This window comes from Gigantopelta aegis, chromosome 4, assembly GCF_016097555.1.
Source record: "Gigantopelta aegis isolate Gae_Host chromosome 4, Gae_host_genome, whole genome shotgun sequence".
NCBI lineage: Eukaryota > Metazoa > Mollusca > Gastropoda > Neomphalida > Peltospiridae > Gigantopelta > Gigantopelta aegis.
The window spans coordinates 63,879,234-63,900,681 of record NC_054702.1 but is presented as its reverse complement, the minus strand read 5'-3'; the positions used below and the strand labels follow the sequence as shown (position 1 = coordinate 63,900,681).

Here is a 21,448-nt window from a genome sequence, read left to right as displayed (position 1 = left end):
TAAAATCTAAGTAAAGTATGATTTCAGTTACAAAAAAACGGCTCTAATAGTCAAAAACATGCCTTAGTGTTTAAAAACTAGGGTATGTCCCTTTAATTAATTTAGTACATCACACGTGTTTATTCAGTGCTCTTTAACGACTGTACAAGTGGAAAATGAACGTCACACAGCAATACAGTTAGATGAAAGCTTTGTGTCACAGGACAAAACACCAACACGCATACCACACACAAGCTATACTACAATGACACGTGAATATATTAGGCGTGCGTACCGGGCAGCTGTTACACTGAACGTGATATAAACAATTTTCTCACATATTTATCGAACGTCAATAACCCAGTATTGACACCCGTTTAATCTGTCTGTAAAAACAAGACATTTTATATTATAATCGAAGGAAGGACTTTCCTGTGGCACTGTCACTAATCCTAATCCTAACCCTAACCTAACTCTATTTATTGTAAGTATTTATAATGTTTTTTTTTTTTATACATGACAGTGCCAAAGGAAAGTCCTACCTAATCGAATATAGAGCGGCACATATCGCTATAGGAGTTTGGAGGGCGCTTTACTAAAAAGGTGGAAAGATTTCTCGTTACATATTTGGAGGGATGCCTAATTTCCGAATAAGCTCTTTATGTTGCATTAAACAGAACTGAAGTTACAACAGGCCTGTAGTAACGATATTTGAAATGGCGGGGGTGGGGGTAATTTCTAGTAGGGGAGGGCACACATTTTAATGTGTGGCACAAGCTAGATTTGTTTTTATCTTTATACAGGATAAAGAAAACCCACCCAAAACCCAGTTTAATACTGAAACCATTTCCTCAACATGACACAGTGACAGACGTACATAAAGTATGCCTGTTCATTTTAACCTGCTGCACCTGGAAGGAAATAGGGAAGCTATAAACGTATAGGCCTACATGTGACGTTTGTTTTATTGTAAAGTATAAACATACATCAAAGTTTTTTTTTTTTTTTTTTTAAATTATTTATTGTCCCAGCAAAAACAATTTGGCAATGTCAGGGATGGGGCCCTGATACATTACCTTACACACATGAATAGACATAACTGCACAAAATAAAAACGAGAAAACATTATACCAAAGCAACAACCCCCCCCCCCCCCACAAACTAACTATCTCATGTACACAGATACACACATACACACGCACACACACACATACAGAAGACTGATGTAGAAAAAGAACAACAGGTTTTAGACAAGTCCCGAGTTATATATGTCCATCATACGTAACAAACTGTATTACCAACCTTACATTTCTCTGCTCTTATCACAATATGTTCCTATTAATTGTTACTTGTTTCTAAAACACTGAACCAAGGTGACCAATACTCATCAAATTCTTTAGTTACAACTTTTATAAAATCTAAATTTTTCAACATTCAGCTTTTCATATATAATATTTTTAATGGCATCTTTGTTTAATTTGGCTTTTCTTATTTTCATAATATAAATATAATATTTTATATTGTCATACATCAAAGTTAACAGGTATTACTTGCATAGGATTAGAATATTATATTGTGTCAGGGGCGGTGTGTGTGTTTGTGTTTGTGTGTGCGTGTGCGTGTGTATGTGTATGTGTGTGTACGTGTGTATTTGTGTATGTTTGTGTATGTATGAGTGTGTGTACGAGCGTGTGTATGTGTGTGTACGTGTGTATTTGTGTGTTTGTATGTGTGTGTGTGTGTGTGTGTGTGTGTGTGTGTGGTATGGTGTGGTGTGGTATGGTGTGGTGTGGTGTGGTGTGGTGTGGTGTGGTGTGGTATCTTCAGTACGTACATACAGCAGTCCCCAGTGTCGGATTTAGAGGCGGGTGCGAGATTTCCACCCTTGTCTAAAATAACACACGGAATGGAATGTGTGTGTGTGTGTGTGTGTGTGTGTCTGTGTGCGTGCGTGTGTGTCTGTGTGTATATATCTCTCTCTCTCTCTCTCTCTCTCTCTCTGTGTACCGGCCTCGGTGGCGTCGTGGCAGGCCATCGGTCTACAGGCTGGTAGGTACTGGGTTCGGATCCCAGTCGAGGCATGGGATTTTTAATCCAGATACCGACTCCAAACCCTGAGTGTGTGCTCCGCAAGGCTCAATGGGTAGGTGTAAACCACTTGCACCGACCAGTGATCCATAACTGGTTCAACAAAGGCCATGGTTTGTGCTATCCTGCCTGTGGGAAGCGCAAATAAAAGATCCCTTGCTGCTAATCGGAAGAGTAGCCCATGTAGTGGCGACAGCGGGTTTCCTCTCAAAATCTGTGTGGTCCTTAACCATATGTCTGACGCCATATAACCGTAAATAAAATGTGTTGAGTGCGTCGTTAAATAAAACATTTCTTTCTTTCTTTCTTTCTTTCTGTCTGTGTGTGTGTCACACAAAAAATAACACAGTGAAATAATTACCTCATTCGGTGTTCCTCTGTAAGTTGTGTTTCCCTGCCAAAATCTTCGAACAAACCCTCGGATGTGACCCACCCTTCTCGACTTGTGCTCGAAGTTGGGTTTCCACAACAGCGACCCGTAGCCGAACACCCATATGGTAGGGTTCTTCTTCAAGAGTTCGTCCACCAGTTTGTCGCAGTTCATGGTAATCGGTTGACCTGAGCGCGGTACCACTGTGTGAGACTTTTATCGTTTATAACTCACACACGTGTAAGTACTGGACCTAAAACAGTATGTGTATACTGGTGTTTGTTTATCCGAGCTGTCACAGCCGGTTTTTATATCTTTCAACCAATCATTTTGTGTGAACTGGAGTACTCTTCCGCGTGATTGGTCAGAATAATTGTTGACCTGAAATTGCATCAGCTTGTGACGACAACTATTTTACAAACCGGTCTGTGGTGTAGGTACTGGGTTGGCATCTCTTTACCGGCTCCCACCCAGAGTGGGTTCAACGACTCGGTGGGTAGGTGTAAGACTAATATACCGACTTATCTCCCATTAACCACTAACAAAAAACAAAACAAAAACCCACACACTAACCCACTGTCCAGGACCCCGTCCCACGAAACGATCTTAGCCCTAAGATTACCGTAAGCGCATAAGGTACCCTATGCACGGATAGCTGAGGTATGTGCCCAGGACAGCGTGCTTAAAAGGACATAAGGACGAAGCTAAGTTTAAATGAAAATTAACTATTCACGAACCAGTGGTGTTCAGGGCCCGTTCCACGAAACGATCTTAACCCTAAGATTACCGTAAGCGCATAGCTACCCTATGTACTTAAGTTAATCTTAGGGCTAAGATGGCTTCGTGGAACGGGGCCCAGGAAGCTGAGTGCCCGCGGACAGTTTGACTGGTGGTACCATCGTGTTCTATCACCTCTCATTTACAAGCACTCGCCCTTCTGACCAGAGTGAGTTCTAGCGGTTCAATGGCGTCGGTGTAATAATATTACTACACTATCCTGGACAAAAAAACAACAACAGAAAACAACACGAAACAAACATCCCACCCTACACCCCAACCCCCAACAAAAACAAAACCAACCAACAAACAACAACTCTGCAAAGACTGTCATACTGCAAGGACATTTTCTTACGCAGAGTGGGACGTAGTTCAGTGGTAAACCGCTCGCCTGATGCGCTGCCGGTCTAGAATCGATCCCAGTCGGTGGGCCCGTTGGACTATTTCTCGGTCCAGCCAGTGCACCAAGGAAGGAAGAAAATGGTTTATTTAACAACGCACTCAACACATTTTATTTACGGTCATATGGCGTCGGACATATGGTTAAGGACCACACAGATATTGAGGCAGGAAACCCGCTGTCGCCACTTCATGGGCTACTCTTTTCGATTAGCAGCAAGGGATCTTTTATATGCACCATCCCATAGACAGGATAACACATACCACGGCCTTTGATGTACCAGTCGTGGTGCACTGGCTAGAGCGAGAAATAGCCCAATGGGCCCAATGGCGGGATCGACCCCAAACTGACCGCGCATCAAGCGAACGCTTTACCACTGGGCTACGTCTCGCTCTTGCCAGTGCACCAAGACTGGTATATAAAAGGTTGTGGTATGTGCTATCATCTCTGTAGGATGGTCTCTATGGAAGATACCATGCCACCAATAGAAACATGAAGTTGGTTTTCCCTCTAAAATGTTTGACATCCAAACTTTCATACTGTCTAAACTTTCATACAATCATGTATTATTATAAAGACGTTATCTACCATCCTCAGTGGCTTGGTGGTTAAGCCAGCGCCCAGGAAACCTGCCTGGAAAGCGTGCTTGAATAAACATGGAAATGAAATAAAAAAAAACCCAGCTAGATAACGAGTTCCTTTCAGCTTAGTTTTTCATGCTTATATCCAACTGGGCATACAGCTCAGTTATCTGGACTGACTGTCTGGGACAGTGGGTTAGTGGTTACTAGTTCGCGAGAGACAGAAGTCGGTGTAGTGGTCTTTCACCTCGTCAGTTGGTGGGAGCCGGAACCGGGGAGTGAACCCAATACCCACCAGTTACATGTCTTAACTACTATGTCACCGAGGCCGGTAGATAACAACTTGTGATTATAAGAGTCCTTGCAGGGTTGTAATTTGGTGGTTGGTGTTGATTTTTTTTTTTTTTTTTTTTTTTTGCTTTCATTTATTTATTTGTACTATTTTGTAGAAAAGTGATTCATTTCCACGATTTCTTTCAGATCTATCCATCAAATGCAGGATATAGAAATATCAGATATCCATTCTTTGTTTCCAGACGCTCGGTGTTTTGAAAACCAGTCAAACTGTATCCTTAAAGAAGACAATTATCAAAACCAACTTAGTATTGCTGTTTTAAAAATCCAAATGCTTTGACGACAGTCGCATTAATGTCATCACATTATTTTATGTATATGATAGAAACGTCAAAACCCCAAGCTAAACTACGAATAAAAATAATTTTCTATCAGCCACATCGCACAGAAAAATATGTGTCTCTTTTCCCTATGTTCTTGTCAATTACGCCTTTTGCTAGTAGCTAATTAACGTTGAGCTTATTTCATTGTTCAAGAAAATACCATGTCATTACATTTATGCCCATGTTAATATTATTAATTTTGTCATGAAATGTCCCCGTATTTTCAAACAGTCCAGTCTATAGCAAGAGTGACATAATTAGCTTTTATTACAACTCTCGACAAATGTGTAAATTTGAGTCAAACAGCTCCATCACATAGTCTAGATCATGATGACATGGTCGCTAGTGCGCCAGTAGTCTTCAGCAATGAAAAAATTAACTGATATGCATCGCAAATCTACTATAAGTTGAAGATTTAATTGAATGGGATGGCCATATTCCTAAAATTTCTGTCCAAAAACCATCCGTGCCGATTTCCGGCGTGAATCACCAGTAGGTGACAACACAAGCGTTCAAGGTCTTCAGATCCTCACGGACTCTTTTATCAAGGTCAAACAGATGCTCGTCGTTGTCTTCCGGAATGTGCTTTCGGACGTAATCGGCAATTTTAGTGACGTACTCCACGTTGCTGCCGGCGTGCCCTTTGGCGGTGACGATCTGCTTGGACATCTGAGGCAGATCGGCGTCTCCAAGGTAACACGGGTTGTCTTCAGTGGCCGTGAACACCAGGACGGGAACACAATTGTTCTTGTCCCGGGGGTAGAATGTCGTCACGAGGCTCGTGTAGCCGCCATTCGTGCATTCCCGGTTAGTGAGGTGGTCTAGAGCTCTGGTTACTTGTTCCTTCCCAGTTACTTGAAAGGCGACTCCCCACACAATGCCCTGTAATGAATAATACACAATTACATTTCTTATCATGTCAAAAAACATTTATGATTATAAATCTGTTGTGTTAGTTTGTCAAGACAAATGTCTAGGTCTGATATTTATTGTCAGTCCGACAGCAATGAAAAAGAGAAACTGGTGGTATATAATTATGTCAATATATTATGTACGGTATATATGAATAACATAAGAGCTTATCTTTTTTGGTGAACATTTGTGTAGGACGAACCCATAATCCACTTAGAAGAGGAGAAAGGCAATTTTGTTTCAGTGTACAGTATTCTTATGGGACGAAGCGAAGGGGAGTTTTTCCTCTTCGGATCATGGCGAAGTCGGGGTCGGGGTCGGGGTTGGAGATGAGTGTTGGAGAAGGCGCAAGTTTTCCATCTTTGGATCATAGAAAAGATGAAGAAGCTTCGAAAAGGCGCAAGTCCCCCTCTGTAGCTCATGGGTTATGTTGTGTGTGTGTACGTGTGTGTGTGTTCGTGTACGTGTGCGTGTGGATGGATGTGTGTGTGGATGTGTGTGTGTGTGCGCGTGTGTACATATACGTGTGTGTGTGTGTGTTGTTTGTGTGTGTGTGTGCGCGCGTGCGTGTGTGTGTGTGTCTGTGTGTACCTGTCGGGAGCATGAGCTGCTCTATGTGACATAGCAACGGCGTGGTCAGGTATTAGAATAGATGCCCCGAACACTATGTAAATGGTGAACCTAAAAACGTATATGCATGCAGGTTTGAACAGAACACAGTAACAATAAAAGTTGGTATTTATATTTTAAAACATACCCCTTCTGACTCCACAAGGTTTGCCACGCGTCCAGGCTGCAAAACACAAACACATGCGGTTATTTCATTACGTAATTTGATGCCAATTATAAGTATGTTTTTGGGAGTGGTGGAATGGGGTGTGTATATGTATGTGTGTGTTTGCGTTTGTGTGTGCGTGTGCGCGAGCACGTCACTGTTTTGCATTGGGAATACAACGTTTCGCTGACATTCGTTTAAAGGGACACACCCTAGTTTCAACCCGTGAAAATTAACACCAAGTTTAGTTAATCTACAAACCTGTAACACACTTTTACAATATGAGAAATGCATTTTGTGATATTAAAAACACCAGGATGACCAAAAACACTTGTAATGTACGGAAATGGATAATCTAAAAAAAAAAAAATCTAAGTAAAGTATGATGTCAGTTATCAAAAACGGCTCTAATAGTCAAAAACATGCCTTAGAGTTTAAAAACTAGGGTATGTCCCTTTAATTAATTTAGTACATCACACGTGTTTATTCAGTGCTCTTTAACGACTGTAGAAGTGGAAAATGAACGTCACACAGCAATACAGGAAGATGAAAGCTTTGTGTCACAGGACAAAACAACACGCATACCACACACGCTATACTACAATAATTCCAATCTCTAAAAATGCCTTTGTTCTAAAGCCTTAGATTGGTCAAATTCGTATCACGTGATGATAAAAACTGACATTCATAGCAGGCCTCAGACCACAATTAATTTCGCTATATGTTTCTATATAGCCTTAGTGGCTATAACATTTTTATTAATATCAGCAGGCCCGTGAGGTTTTGTATGTACCTTTGCCTGCATGGGGGACACATACCCTGAAAAGGACAACCCCTGTTGTCCGGCTCTTTCTCCCAGCATATTGGTTTAAACAGACACACCCTCTAAACCAGACCGGAGTACACCCATTTTACACAAAAAGCACTACTTTTGCATGGGCCGGAATTACCACAAACAAGTCTTCAATGTCAGCAAGTTACACATGTTTACAAACTACATGCTATCCCCTGTCACTTCAGTCGAACAGTTGCCACTTCATAGCTGTCTGCCATGAAATAATCACAGTCAAACAGCAGACTACTTGCGCGGTGAAACTTCCGGATTTTCGACAACCAAATGGGAAGATAACTGTAATCTGAGGCCAGCACCATGAATCTCGGTTTAGCGCTATTTTTGGCTTATAGCCGAAACTACTTTATGAATTATGTCAACAAAGGAATCCCCGGGGAATTTCCTTGAGATTCTATTTTTAGACATCAATACAGTAATCGTCTGCTGTCAAACTTCCAAGTGTCAGCGTTAGACATCGTAACATGTCAGATGTTCCTATACAATTTTGTGGAGATTTTAATTTAAACACGTCGTTTTCATCTTTGTTTGAAGCAAATAAAATGGAGTCTGATGAGGAATTAGATAAACTTTTATCACAAGTGGCAGAAACAATGGAGCAGCAGAATTTAGTAGTGCAATCAGAAGAAAAGTGTCGTTGGGAAAGTTACAGAAATGGAAATGAAAGCAATTGAAGAAAAACGGCAATCAGCATCTACTAAAAGAAACACAAAATGGGGCATGAATGTTTTTGAAGGTAATTATTTTTTTAATGAACCTAAAAAGACAACTTTTTTTTCTTTTTTTCAATAATTATAAATCCATTTATTTGTTTACGCAAATGTGATATCGTGCAGCCTGCGATGTCGTGAGAAGAGTAGGTTATGCATTTAAAACAAAATGAAATCACTGACTAAACATTTTCAACAATACTTTTTTTTTAAATTATAAATAACTAAAAATGTAACATATTTACATGTCTTGGCACTAACTCCGGACCCACCCCGTTTCCCGCTAAACTGAAGAATTTTCTATATACATCCGTACTTGTTTTTCAGCATGGTGTGTCGAGAGTGGCATCCCCTGTCCAGATTTCACAACGGTAGAGGCGACAAAACTGGCATTGTTACTGAGGTCGTTTTACGCGTCAACAGCACCACTGGTGACCGAAGGGAGAAAAAGGAGGCTGCCCGAGAAACAAGTCGGGGAATACCATAAAAACACTTTAATAAACATTAGAGGGGCTCTAAACAGGCATTTGCATGACAGTGATAGGAACATAGATATTGTGAAAGATAAGAGTTTAAAAAAGCAAATGATTTACTGAACGGTAAACTGAAAGTCATGATGGAATCCGGAACATCGCGTGCAACGAAACATAAACCAATAATTGGGTAGTTCCGACTTAAATAAAATCAACAATTACCTTTGGAGTGACGAAACACCAGAAATATTGCAATTCCGCGTGTGGTACTTGATATCAATTCACTTCGTCACACGCGGTTTGGAATTCCACACCCAGCTGTCTAAAGAATCTCTGTTGTTTTTAAAAGATGACGAGGGCCTAAAGTACATTACTTTAAGTCACGAAACAAAACAGAAAAACAAACAGGGTGGCATCCATGATCACGACGGTCCAAATGATAAACGTTTATATAGCAAGCCTGATACGCAAACATGTCCGGTAAATTCCGTGAAACAATATCTGTCTCACTGTGATCCCACAGCTAAAAATCTATTTTGCCGATCCAAAAAAGTGTATAATTCCAATGGAATTTGGTATTTTACAAAAGCGATTTCAAAAACAAAATTCAGTCAGTTCATGCCAACCATTAGCAGTAACGCGCATTGTAGTATGACGTACACAGCACATAGTTTGCGCGCCACTGCGATCCAATCTTTAAACGACTCGGGTTTTGAAACTAGGCATATCATGTACATGTCGGGTCACAGGAACGAAGCTTCAATTCGAAGCTACAACAGAGAATGTTCCACTTTTCAAAAACGAAACATGAGCATGGCACTGTCAAATCTCACGAATACTTGTGTCGCACCACTTGAAGTCACACACACGCCAAAAGCATCCTGTGTTGTCGCCACTTCCACAATTACAAGGCCAGTAAACACAGAAACTCGCGACACACCTGTTTTATCTATTTCCGGAAACTTTGAAACCACTTTCTCCATGTCCAGCCTATCAACACATGGAATTTTCACGCACTCAAAATTTGATAACTGTAATTTCAAAGTCGTAATTGGTAAATCTGGACAGTAATAAAAAAAATGGCGCCCATACACAGTTCGTAGTTAAATATTCATACACCAACCGCTTCACATATAAATTATACCATACAAAATAGGTCCCTTCAGACAGGTTAAAAGTTATTGAAATTACTTACGTTATATGTTTATAGTTAATTTAAAATGTTTCTAGTTGGTATTGACATTTAATGCAAAAAATTAATATGAATTGTGTTAATGATTGTAACATTGTCATTCTCTCATTCGGCTATTGACGGGAAAAGCCGAACCACCACAGGGTTTCAAAGCTAATGTTGAGTATGAATTTCGTGTTAATAAAATAGTAAATATTTGGAAAATAGAGTTCACTTTTTATTTCAAAAAGCGTTACATTAATGACATGGTTATGTGTTTGGAATTATAAGAATTGAATGTGAAACCGCTTTACACACTTTATTATGAATGGCTTCGCGCTAACGCGCTACGCCATTCATACAGTGTGTAAAGCGGTTTTGCGTTTCATACTAGCATGAAACTAAAAAAAATTCACATTCAATTCTTAAATGACACGTGAATATATTAGGCGTGCGTACCGGGCAGCTGTTACACTGAACGTGATATAAACAATTTTCTCACATTTATCGAACGTCAATAACCCAGTATCAGGCCCGTACGCAGGGGGGGGGGGGGGGGGGGGGGGGGGGGGGGGATGCGTGACGAGTGTGCGCACCCCCCAAATTACTAAAGGTCCATTTTCTCTATTAAATTTAAATAACGTTACGTAATCGTTGTTGTTTTGAGGGGTTATTTTTATGTTGAGTCTTAGCCCACGGCCGTTGTTGGTCCCATCACGAGCAATTCGCACCCACCCATTAAAAATCCTGCGTACGGGCCTGAGTATGGACACCCGTTTAATCTGTCTGTAAGAATAAGACAATTTATATTATAATCGAAGAAAGGACCTTCCTGTGGCACTGTCACTAATCCTAACCCTAACCCTAACTCTATGATAAGTATTTATAATGTTTTTTATACGTGACAGTGCCAAAGGAAAGTCCTACCTAATCGAATACAGAGCGGCACATATCGCTATAGGAGTTTGGAGGGCGCTTTACTAAAAGGGTGCAAAGATTTCTCGTTACATATTTGGAGGGATGCCTAATTTCCGAATAAGCTCTTTATGTTGCACATTAAACAGAACTGAAGTTACAACAGGCCTGTAGTAAAGATATTTGAAATGGTGGGGGTGGGGGTAATTTCTACTAGGGGAGGGCACACATTTTAATATGTGTGTGATGGAACATGCTCTTATCTTTTCGCCTGTGGCTATGTCCATTGTGTTGGGGGCTAGTGCAGCTTGGTTACGTAATACCTCCGCGCGACCGTGCATCCTAATACACACCCAGACCAGGTGTGGAGGCCATGTGGAGAGTGGTTACGTAATACCCCCGCGCGACGGTGGTAGTCCTGCGCCCAATATGCACTTAGACCAGTTGGGCACAGTGGTTACGTAATACCTCCGATAGTTCGGTTTACGACCGGGGTATTTTTAGCGAACTGGCGACGGCCGGTCTGGCCATCCAAGAAAATATACCGTCTCTGGGAGTTGTGGAAATATCACATGATAGGTGAGGTACCGCGTTGTGCCCCCAGTCTCCGGACTAGTCTGAGATTTTTGAATAAATAGATAGGATTTTAGATATATCGGGGAGAAACATTGGAAGTATCCAGGGGAACGGACGTGGTCCAACTGAACGAAATATATTATTTCAGACCGAACTTGGTAAATATATATTTCTGCTCTGTTGTATAACCTTGATGTGATTGATGTGACTTTAAATATTTTAATACTGTATTATACCAATATTCTTTAGACAGTGTCTCCGGTAATCTGACGAAGTAAATTGTAGGCTTCACTGTTCTAATATTTTTATACGAGTATTTGGTAAGATAAAGCTTAGCCGGTCATCCTAGAGGACCTAGGTAAACTGTAGGTTATTGTCTTTATTGTGATATGTACCAGTATTAATTCTGTATTACAAGGTTACTGAATGAGAATTTAAGGGTTAATTAAAAATTAACCAGTTAGGAATAGAGTTGTAATTCCTTTATTAATTAAGTTCCCCTGGCAGCGTTTCTCAATTATCACGTGTGTGTGTGTTGTATCACGGTGAAGTGATTAGAATATTGTGTAAACTAGACACCTAGTGATTAACTAATTAAGTGATTAGCTCTGGGTTGTTATTATATTGTTGTTGTTAATTAACTACTGCGGCAAGTTAATACAGATTCCAAAGTGTATTGTGTTTTGTTGAGTTTTCTAGTGAACTAAACGTGCTACATAGATATATTTATATCAGATCTTATCTCTGATTACTCCTAGAGCCGGGCCACTCGGGTAGTAGCCTGCCCGATACAGAGAGATCTAATAGATATACAGTTAGGAGAGATATTTGGATAATCGTGTTTTATTCAGTTACGGGTATTATAGGATCCCCGTGAAAGGAATAAAAATTGGGGTGCTCGTCCCGGATCTGAAACGGGACATGCATATTTGAAAAGTATGGTTTGTAAATGGGGGCTTTATAATTTTTTTTTACAAATTCACTAGAAGTAGCAACGTTGTTCACTAGAAATAATAATAAGTGCGTCATATCTAAACATGGATAAGAATTTGCTGGATACGCTCAGTGTAGTGGAGATAAAGCGGGCGCGTAAGGCCGAATTAGTTGAAATCGCGAGTGAGCGAGAAATTGATTTAACATCAGCTAAAACATTTGGAGATATAAGGACAATTATTATCCAGGAAGTTTTTGGTGATAGCTCTGTTATGGAAGACAGTGAGATTGTTCCAGAGATAGCGATCAATGAGTTGAGTATGGAACAACAGTTAGCTTTTAAAAAGCTTGAGTACGAAAGAGAAGAACGTGCATTAGATAGAGAAGAGAGAGAGAGAGAGAGAGATAGAGAGAGGGATAGAGAAAGAGAAGAGAGGGATAGAGAAAGAGAAGAAAGCGGTAGAGTAGAGAGAGAAAGAGAGAGATAGAGAAAAAGAAGATAGAGGTAGAAAAAAGAGAGATAGGGATAGAGAATTCCAGTTAGCAAAATTAAAAGTGGAACATGAGTTAAAGTTGAATACTGAAGTAGTTAGACGGGAGGCAGGAAATGGGTTTAACATGTCGGAGGCTTATAGATCGGTGCCTGTATTTGACGACCAGGAGGTAGATATGTTCTTCCAACTTTTTGAATGGGCCGCTAAGCAGCTAAATTGGCCGCAGTCTAAGTGGACATTGTTAGCCGTGTCTAAGTTTAAGGGGAAGGCTAGCGTAGCTTATAATTCAATGAGTGATGGGCGAGCAAGTCAGTACGACCTAGTTAAGTCTGCAGTGTTGAGGGCTTATGAGTTACGACCTGAGGATTATCGCTTACGGCATAGCGAGTTGAAAAAAATGCAGGGTCAGTCTTATAGTGAGTTCGTGGCTAAGAAAGCAGGGATGTTTGATAAATGGGTGGTTTCTCATCAGGTAGGGTCATATACCGAGTTACAGGAATTGTTGATCTTACAGAACATTAAAAATGGATTACCAGTTAGCTTACGTATTCATTTAGAGGATCGTGATATCAAAAAAATAGAGGAGGCAGGCATAGTGGCAGATGATTACGTGTTAATACACAAAGCTCAGGCAGTACAGGGTAGCTATATACAACAGGGTGATAAGAAGAAATTTCAGCCAGGTTTTCCCCGGGAAAGTAACTATCGGGGAGAGTAATCTAGTTAGTCAGCTAGTCAGGCAAGGAATGCACCTGGTGGGCAAAGTAAGGATAAACCTGCATTATCAGCCAATGCACGAACTTTTTGTGCACATTGCAATTACTGTAAAAAGGATAACCATCTTGTCGGGGACTGTTTTAAAAGGAAACGCGATAATGCACAAGTGGTCGGTTTAGTGAGGTCAGCTCCGTTAGCGAGAGAGTTAATGGTTAGTCCCATGGCAGAGAAGGTAAACCCGTATGTGTCCACTGGTATGGTTTGTGATGTAAAACAAGAGTTGAGTCCTAAGGCAATATCAGTCTATCGTGATACAGGGTGTAGCCAGTCTCTTATAGCGTCAGATTGTTTTGCTGGTATTGAGAATTCAGATACAGGACGTAGTTTGGCCTTAACCTCAGTTACTGGGGAAAATATGGTTGTCCGGTTACATAACGTTTTCTTGTGTTCGAAGTTTGTGACGGGACCAGTCATTATGGGTGTTGTGAAGGACTTGCCTTTTGAAAACATAGGAGTTTTGTTGGGTAACGATTTGACTAGTCAGTGTTGCCAGCCGCAAGGTGACAAATTGTTAATTGAAGACAGCCCTTTACCAATAGAAGAGTGTGAGGTTGATGAGATTAGATATCCTGCGTGTGTAATGACTAGGGCTATGGCCAGAAGGGTAGCACGAGACCCAGAGGATAATTGTGATTTGTCTGATACGTGTGTGAGCCATGAAATTGGAGTGGATGAGGTTATCAGTAAAATGGTAGATAAGTCAACTGAGGAACTAAATGTGGTGGAACCTGTTGACCTCCCGCAGAGGGTATATGAACCAGTTGTGTTTGATAGAGGGGACTTACCTTGTAATAGACAAGAGTTAATCCTAGAGCAAGGGGCTGACCCAAATTTGTTGGCAGCTCGCACTACATTGTTAACTGAGGGTGAGATGGAGGATCAGATGTCAGGTTATTATATAGACAAGGGAGTATTAATGAATAAGAGTGTGGAGAAGGTTGTGCCTGATAGTGAGGAATGTGTGACAAGATGTAGAATTGTGGTGCCCTCTAAGTACCGTCCGTCATTGTTATTGTTAGCACATGAGGACGTGTTTGCTGGCCACTTAGGGCGGAATAAGACTCGTAGTAAACTTGCCTCAGAGTTTTATTGGAAGGAAATGTTTGCAGATGTCAGTAAGCATTGTATATCATGTCATGTGTGTCAGGTTGTGGGGAAACCAAATCAGCTAATTCCTCCCTACCCCCTGCAGAAGGTTGCCATAGTTGGGGAAGCCTTTTCAAAAGTATTGATAAATGTCGTGGGGCTATTACCGAAAACGCGTTCAGGCAACCAATTCTTATTAACAATTATGTGCTTAACTACGCGTTTTCCAGAGGCGATTCCCTTAAGGAATGTTACTGCATCTGTTGTAGCTAGTGCGCTGCTTAAATACTTCACGTATACAGGTTTACCAGGCGAAATTCAAAGCGACCGGGGTACGAACTTACTGAGCAAGTTGATCCAGCAAGTACTGTCTATGTTAGGTATACGACAGATTCGTTCTGCTGCATTCCACCCTGAGAGCCAGGGCGCAATAGAACGTTTCCACCAGAGCATGAAAAGTATGCTTCGCTGCCATTGTTTCGACAATGGTACTGACTGGGACCAGTCAATCCCTTTCGTGTTGTTCACAGCACGGGATGCGAAGCAAGAATCTTTAGGATTCACCCCATTTGAGTTGGTCTATGGGCATTCAGCCCGAGGCCCTCTCAAATTAGTAAAAGATAGTTGGTTAGACAAGGATAATGCCGAAAACCTGCTGATTTATGTAGGGAGAGTTAGAGTTAGGTTGTGGCAGGCAACCGAACTAGCTAGGACGCATCTGAGCTATGCTCAGAGCAAAATAAAATTAGTGTTTGATAGGAAGACTAGGAGTCGGGAATTTAAACCATGGGATAAAGTGCTGCTGTACCTTCCCATTAAACGGGGTTCATTACAGAACCGGTATTTCGGTCCCTATGTTGTGCACAAACGGGTTAATGAGACAGGGTATGTGATAAACACTCCTGATAGGGTTAGGAAAAGTAGGTATTGTCACATCAATTTGCTAAAAGGTTATTTTGACAGACTGCCGATAGTTCCAGTGTTACCTGTCCAAATTGAGAGTCACTCAATTTCCTGTGATGATGTCAAGACTGCAGAGATCAGATTAACCAACAGCCAGATTCTAGCAGACTTGAGTTCTTATCTACAGCACCTTGACAGCCCCCAGCGAGCAAAGTTGACTACGTTGATACAAGACAATGTTTCCATTTGTCAGGACTTTCCAACGGTTACCAATACCTTAATCCAGGATGTGCGCTTGGAACCCAACGCTACACCGATTCGACAGCATGCCTATCGGATAAACCCTGTAAAACGTGCGGCACTGAAAAAGGAGATAGATTACATGTTGGAACACGACATTCTGGAACCATCAAACAGTCAGTGGGCATCACCTGTTATACTAATTCAAAAGGGAGATAACAGTTTCCGGGTGTGTGCTGACCTACGTCGCGTGAATCAACTCATCAAGGCAGATGCCTACCCTCTACCCCGCCTTGACGATTGCATCGACCGAGTTGGACATGCTCAATACATCACCAAATTGGACCTATTGAAGGGTTTTTATGCCATTCCGTTAACGAAGAAAGCTAAGGACATTCTGGCGATCATCACACCTGACGGCCTCTTCCAATTTCGAGTGATGCCGTTTGGTCTGAAGACTGCCCCTGCTGCCTTTCAAAGGATGATGAACCACGTGTTATCAGACTTAGAAAACGTCAGTGTGTATCTGGACGATGTGGTGTTAGCCACCGACACTTGGGATGAACATTTAACCGGTTTACAACAAATATTCAGTCGTCTACAGAAAGCTAACTTGAATGTGAACCTAGGTAAATGTGAATTCGTGAAAGTTTCAGTGACCTACTTAGGTCATACTGTCAGACATGGTTGCGTCGCCCCACTGCAGGCCAAGACACTAAGTATCAGCCAGTATCCTTCACCGACCAACCGTCGTGAAGTTCGCCGGTTTCTTGGTATGGCCGGTTATTATCGTCGTTTCTGTGCTAAATTTGCGACGGTAGCTGCCCCCATCACATCGCTGCTAAAAAAGGAATCGAAGTTCCAGTGGTCAGATGAATGCGAGAAGTCATTCAACCGTCTTAAGCAGATGGTCTCCTCGTCTCCCGTGATGGCAGCACCAGACTACCGAATGCCTTTCAAGGTGGCTGTGGATGCCAGTGACGTGGGAGCTGGAGCTGTGCTGTTCCAAGAAGATGAAAATGGACTGGACCATCCTGTAAGTTTCTTCTCCAAAAAGTTTGACAAACACCAGGTGAACTATTCCACTATAGAGAAGGAAGCTTTGGCCATGGTACAAGCTCTGAAGCATTTTCAGATCTACGCGAAATCGGCATTGCATCAAGTGGTTGTCTTTACTGACTATAATCCGCTTACTTTCATTCACAGAATGAAAGCCACCAACCAGAGTTTTGAGATGGAGCTTCTTCTGCAGGAATTCCCAATTACCATTGAACATATCAAGGGCACATCCAATGTAATCGCTGATGCCCTGTCCCGAAGTTGAACGTTGTGATAATGTGTTGACGTTCTTGATTTCTGTTTTTGTTTTTATATATTTTATTGTATACCAGGGACTCAGAGACTCAGAGACTCAGTGTGATTACTGGTAGTCACCTTATTACTATGTGTTATAAATGCCCGGATGCGTCGGTTAACGCACATTTTGTTTTGTTTAAATGTAGTATATTTCCCTATTCCTAGAGTAGAGGAAACATCCTTTTTGAGGTGGGTGTGTGTGACGGAACATGCTTTTATCTTTTCGCCTGTGGCTATGTCCATTGTGTTGGGGGCTAGTACAGCTTGGTTACGTAATACCTCCGCGCGACCGTGCATCCTAATACACACCCAGACCAGGTGTGGAGGCCATGTGGAGAGTGGTTACGTAATACCCCCGCGCGACGGTGGTAGTCCTGCGTCCCAATATGCACTTAGACCAGGTGGGCACAGTGGTTACGTAATACCTCCGGTAGTTCGGTTTACGACCGGGGTATTTCTAGCGAACTGGCGACGGTCGGTCTGGCCATCTAAGAAAATATACCGTCTCTGGGAGTTGTGGAAATATCACATGATAGGTGAGGTACCGTGTTGTGCCCCCAGGCGATATTCGCTGACTCCGGACTAGTCTGAGATTTTTGAATAAATAGATAGGATTTTAGATATATCGGGGAGAAACATTGGAAGTATCCAGGGGAACGGACGTGGTCCAACTGAACGAAATATATTAGTTCAGACCGGACTTGGTAAATATATATTTCTGCTCTGTTGTATAACCTTGATGTGACTGATGTGACTTTAAATATTTTAATACTGTATTATACCAATATTCTTTAGACAGTGTCTCCGGTAATCTGACGAAGTAAATTGTAGGCGTCACTTTTTAAATATTTTTATACGAGTATTTGGTAAGATAAAGCTTAGCCGGTCATCCTAGAGGACCTAGGTAAACTGTAGGTTATTGTCTTTATTGTGATATGTACGAGTATTAATTCTGTATTACAAGGTTACTGAATGAAAATTTAAGTTTTAATTAAAAATTAACCAGTTAGGAATAGAGTTGTAATTCCTTTATTAATTAAGTTCCCCTGGCAGCGTTTCTCAATTATCACACGTGTGTGTCTTTATCACGGTGAAGTGATTAGAATATTGTGTAAACTAGACACCTAGTGATTAACTAATTAAGTGATTAGCTCTGGGTTGTTATTATATTGTTGTTGTTAATTAACTACTGCGGCAAGTACATTTGTCAGCGTTAGAGTTAATACAGATTCCAAAGTGATTCTAAACGTGCTACATAGATATATTTATATCAGATCTTATCTCTGATTACTCCTAGCGTCGGGCCACTTGGGTAGTAGCCTACCCGATGCAGAGAGATCTAATAGATATACAATTAGGAGAGATATTTGGATAATCGTGTTTTATTCAGTTACGGGTATTATAGGATCCTATAATACCCGTAACTGAATAAAACACGATTATCAAATATCTCTCCTAACTGTATATCTATTAGATCTCTCTGTATCGGGCAGTGTATACCCGAGTGGCTCGGCTCTAGGTATATCAGAGATAAGATCTTATATAAAGTATATAGATATAGCACGTTTAGTTCACTAGAAAACACAACAAAACACAATACACTTTGGAATCTGTATTAATACTACGCTAGCAAATGTACTGCCGCAGTAGTTAATTAACAACAACAATAATAATAACAACCCAGAACTAATCACTTAATTAGTTAATCACTAGGTGTCTAGTTTACATAATATTCTAATCACTTCACCGTGATATAACACACACACGTGTGATAATTGAAAAACGCTGCCAGGGGAACTTAATTAATAAGGAATTACAACTCTATTCCTAACTGGTTAATTTTTAATTAACCCTTAATTACTCATTCAGTAACCTTGTAATACAGAATTAATACTGGTACCTAACACAATACAGACAATAGCCTACAGTTTACCTAGGTCCTCTAGGATGACCAGCTAAGCTTTATATTTTTTTAGAACAGTGAAGCCTACAATTTACTTCGTCAGTTACCGGAAACACTGTCTAAATAATATTGGTATAATACAGTATTAAAATATTTAAAGTCACATCAATCACCTCAAGGTTATACAACAGAGCAGAAAAAAATATATTTACCAAGTCCAAACAGACTAACGTTCCCTGGGAGCCTTCCTTTTGTTTCTCACCGATAAATCTAAATCCTAGCTATTTATTACAAAATCCCGAATATCGCCTGGGGGCACATCGCGGTCCTCCCCCTATCATGTGATTTTTCCACAGCGACCAAGACGACATTTTATGTTAGATGGTCAGACTAGATGACGCCACCCGCTCGGAAAACAAGGTCGTAAAACAGAACTCGCGGAGGTATTACGTAACTACTGGCCACATGGCCTCCACATCTGGTCTGGGTGTGTATTAGAGGGTACGGTCGCGCGGAGGTATTACGTAACAAAGTGCCCACCTAGTCTAAGTGCATATTGGGACTGCACACGGCCCTCTAAAACAATTAATATCGCCACAGGCGAAAAACTAAAATAAGAGCATGTTCCGTCACAGTGGCACAAGCTAGAATTGTTTTTATCTTTATACAGAGGATAAAGAAAACCCACCCAAAACCCCGTTTAATACTGAAACCATTTCCTCAACATGACACAGTGACAGACGTACATAAAGTATGCCTGTTCATTTTAACCTGCTGCACCTGGAAAGAAATAGGGAAGCTATAAACGTGTATTTGCCTACATGTGACGTTTGTTTTATTGTAAAGTATAAACATACATCAAAGTGTTTTTTGTTTTTGAATTTTTGAATTTTTAAAAAAATTGTTTATTGTCCCAGCAAAAACAATTTGGCAATGTCAGGGATGGGCCCTGAAACATTACCTTACACACATGTATAGACATAACTGCACAAAATAAAAAAGAGAAAACATTATACCAAAGCAACAACACAAACTAACTCTCTCATGTACACAGATACACACACGCACATACAGAAGACTGATGTAGAAAAAGAACAACAGGTTTTAGACAAGTCCCGAGTTATATATGTCCATCATACGTAACAAACTGTATTACCAACCTTACATTTCTCTGCTCTTATCACAATATGTTCCTATTAATTGTTACTTTTTCTAAAACACTGAACCAAGGTGACCAATACTCATCAAATTCTTTATAGTTACAACTTTTATAAAATCTAAATTTTTCAACATTCAACTTTTCATATATAATATTTTTAATGACATCTTTGTTCAATTTGGCTTTTCTTATTTTCATAATATAAATATAATATTTTATATTGTCATACATCAAAGTTAACAGGTATTACTTGCATAGGATTAGAATATTATATTGTGTCAGGGGCGGTGTGTGTGTGTTTGTGTGTGTGTATGCGTGTGTATGTGTATGTGTGTGTGTGTGTATGTGTGTGTGTACGTGTGTATTTGTGTATGTTTGTATGTGTGTGTATGTGTGTATGAGTGTGTGTACGTGTGTATGTTTGTGTAAGAGCGTGTGTATGTGTGTGTGTGTACGTGTGTATTTGTGTGTGTGTGTGTTTGTATGTGTGTGTGTGGTGTGGTATGGTATGGTGTGGTGTGGTGTGGTGTGGTATCTTCAGTGTCCGCAGTGTCGGATTTAGGGGCGGGTGCGAGATTTTCACCCTTGTCTAAAATAACACACGGAAGGGAATGTGTGTGTGTCTGTGCGTGTGTCTCTCTCTCTCTCTCTCTCTCTCTCTCTCTCCTCTCTCTCTCTCTCTCTCTCTCTCTCTCTCTCTCTCTCTCTCTCTCTCTCTCTCTCTCTCTGTGTGTGTGTGTGTGTGTGTGTGTGTTTGTGTGTCACACAAAAAATAACAAACAGTGAAATAATTACCTCATTCGGTGTTCCTCTGTAAGTTGTGTTTCCCTGCCAAAATCTTCGAACAAACCCTCGGATGTGATCCACCCTTCTCGACTTGTGCTCGAAGTTGGGTTTCCACAACAGCGACCCGTAGCCGAACACCCATATGGTGGGGTTCTTCTTCAAGAGTTCGTCCACCAGTTTGTCGCAGTTCATGGTAATCGGTTGACCTGAGCGCGGTACCACTGTGTGAGACTTTTATCGTTTATAACTCACACACGTGTAAGTACTGGACCTAAAACAGTATGTGTATACTGGTGTTTCTTTATCCGAACTATCACAGCCGGTTTTTATATTTTTCAACCAATCATTTTGTGTGACCTGGAGTACTCTTCCACGTGATTGGTCAGAATAATTGTTGACCTGAAATTGCATCAGCTTGTGACGACAACTATTTTACAAAACGGTCTCAGTGGTGTAGGTACTGGGTTGGCATCTCTTTACCGGCTCCCACCCAGAGTGGGTTCAACGACTCGGTGGGTAGGTGTCAGATTAATATACCGACTTATCTCCCATTAACC

The 21,448-nt window shown here is 41.0% G+C and overlaps 3 protein-coding genes across 3 annotated transcripts in view; 1 reads left to right on the top strand and 2 right to left on the bottom strand.

Moving 5' to 3' along the window:
* The window catches only part of LOC121370913 (putative glutathione-specific gamma-glutamylcyclotransferase 2), a 5,582-nt gene extending 2,132 nt beyond the window's left edge, over positions 1-3,450 (bottom strand). The window contains exon 1 of the mRNA XM_041496449.1: positions 2,429-3,450. Within this exon, the coding sequence (XP_041352383.1) occupies positions 2,429-2,611 (183 nt within the window). The 5' untranslated portion in view covers positions 2,612-3,450. The remainder of the gene's footprint in view (positions 1-2,428) is intronic.
* A 1,666-nt stretch (positions 3,451-5,116) lies between these two features.
* On the bottom strand, positions 5,117-21,202 carry LOC121370914 (putative glutathione-specific gamma-glutamylcyclotransferase 2). The gene is made up of 3 exons (XM_041496450.1): positions 20,901-21,202; positions 6,542-6,577; positions 5,117-5,754 (listed from the first exon to the last, which is right to left on the bottom strand). The coding sequence occupies exons 1-3, from the start codon at positions 21,081-21,083 to the stop codon at positions 5,359-5,361; spliced, it is 615 nt and encodes a 204-aa protein (XP_041352384.1). The 5' UTR covers positions 21,084-21,202; the 3' UTR covers positions 5,117-5,358.
* Positions 7,601-8,805, top strand: LOC121370915. Its single transcript, XM_041496451.1, has 2 exons — positions 7,601-8,145; positions 8,447-8,805. Exons 1-2 carry the CDS (start codon positions 8,064-8,066, stop codon positions 8,713-8,715), a joined length of 351 nt encoding a protein of 116 aa, XP_041352385.1. The 5' UTR covers positions 7,601-8,063; the 3' UTR covers positions 8,716-8,805.
* Positions 21,203-21,448: the final 246 nt, after the last annotated feature.

Bases quoted from the DNA above. Each gene is read 5' to 3' on its own strand.
- LOC121370915 (XM_041496451.1), top strand. From the start codon at position 8,064: ATGGAAATGAAAGCAATTGAAGAAAAACGGCAATCAGCATCTACTAAA. The intron at 8,146-8,446 runs GTAATTATTTTT...CTTGTTTTTCAG, and splicing joins GGGCATGAATGTTTTTGAAG to CATGGTGTGTCGAGAGTGGC.
- LOC121370914 (XM_041496450.1), bottom strand. From the start codon at position 21,083: ATGAACTGCGACAAACTGGTGGACGAACTCTTGAAGAAGAACCCCACC. The intron at 6,578-20,900 runs GTAATTATTTCA...TGTGTTTTGCAG, and splicing joins ACAGAGGAACACCGAATGAG to CCTGGACGCGTGGCAAACCT. The intron at 5,755-6,541 runs GTATGTTTTAAA...TATTCATTACAG, and splicing joins ACCTTGTGGAGTCAGAAGGG to GGCATTGTGTGGGGAGTCGC.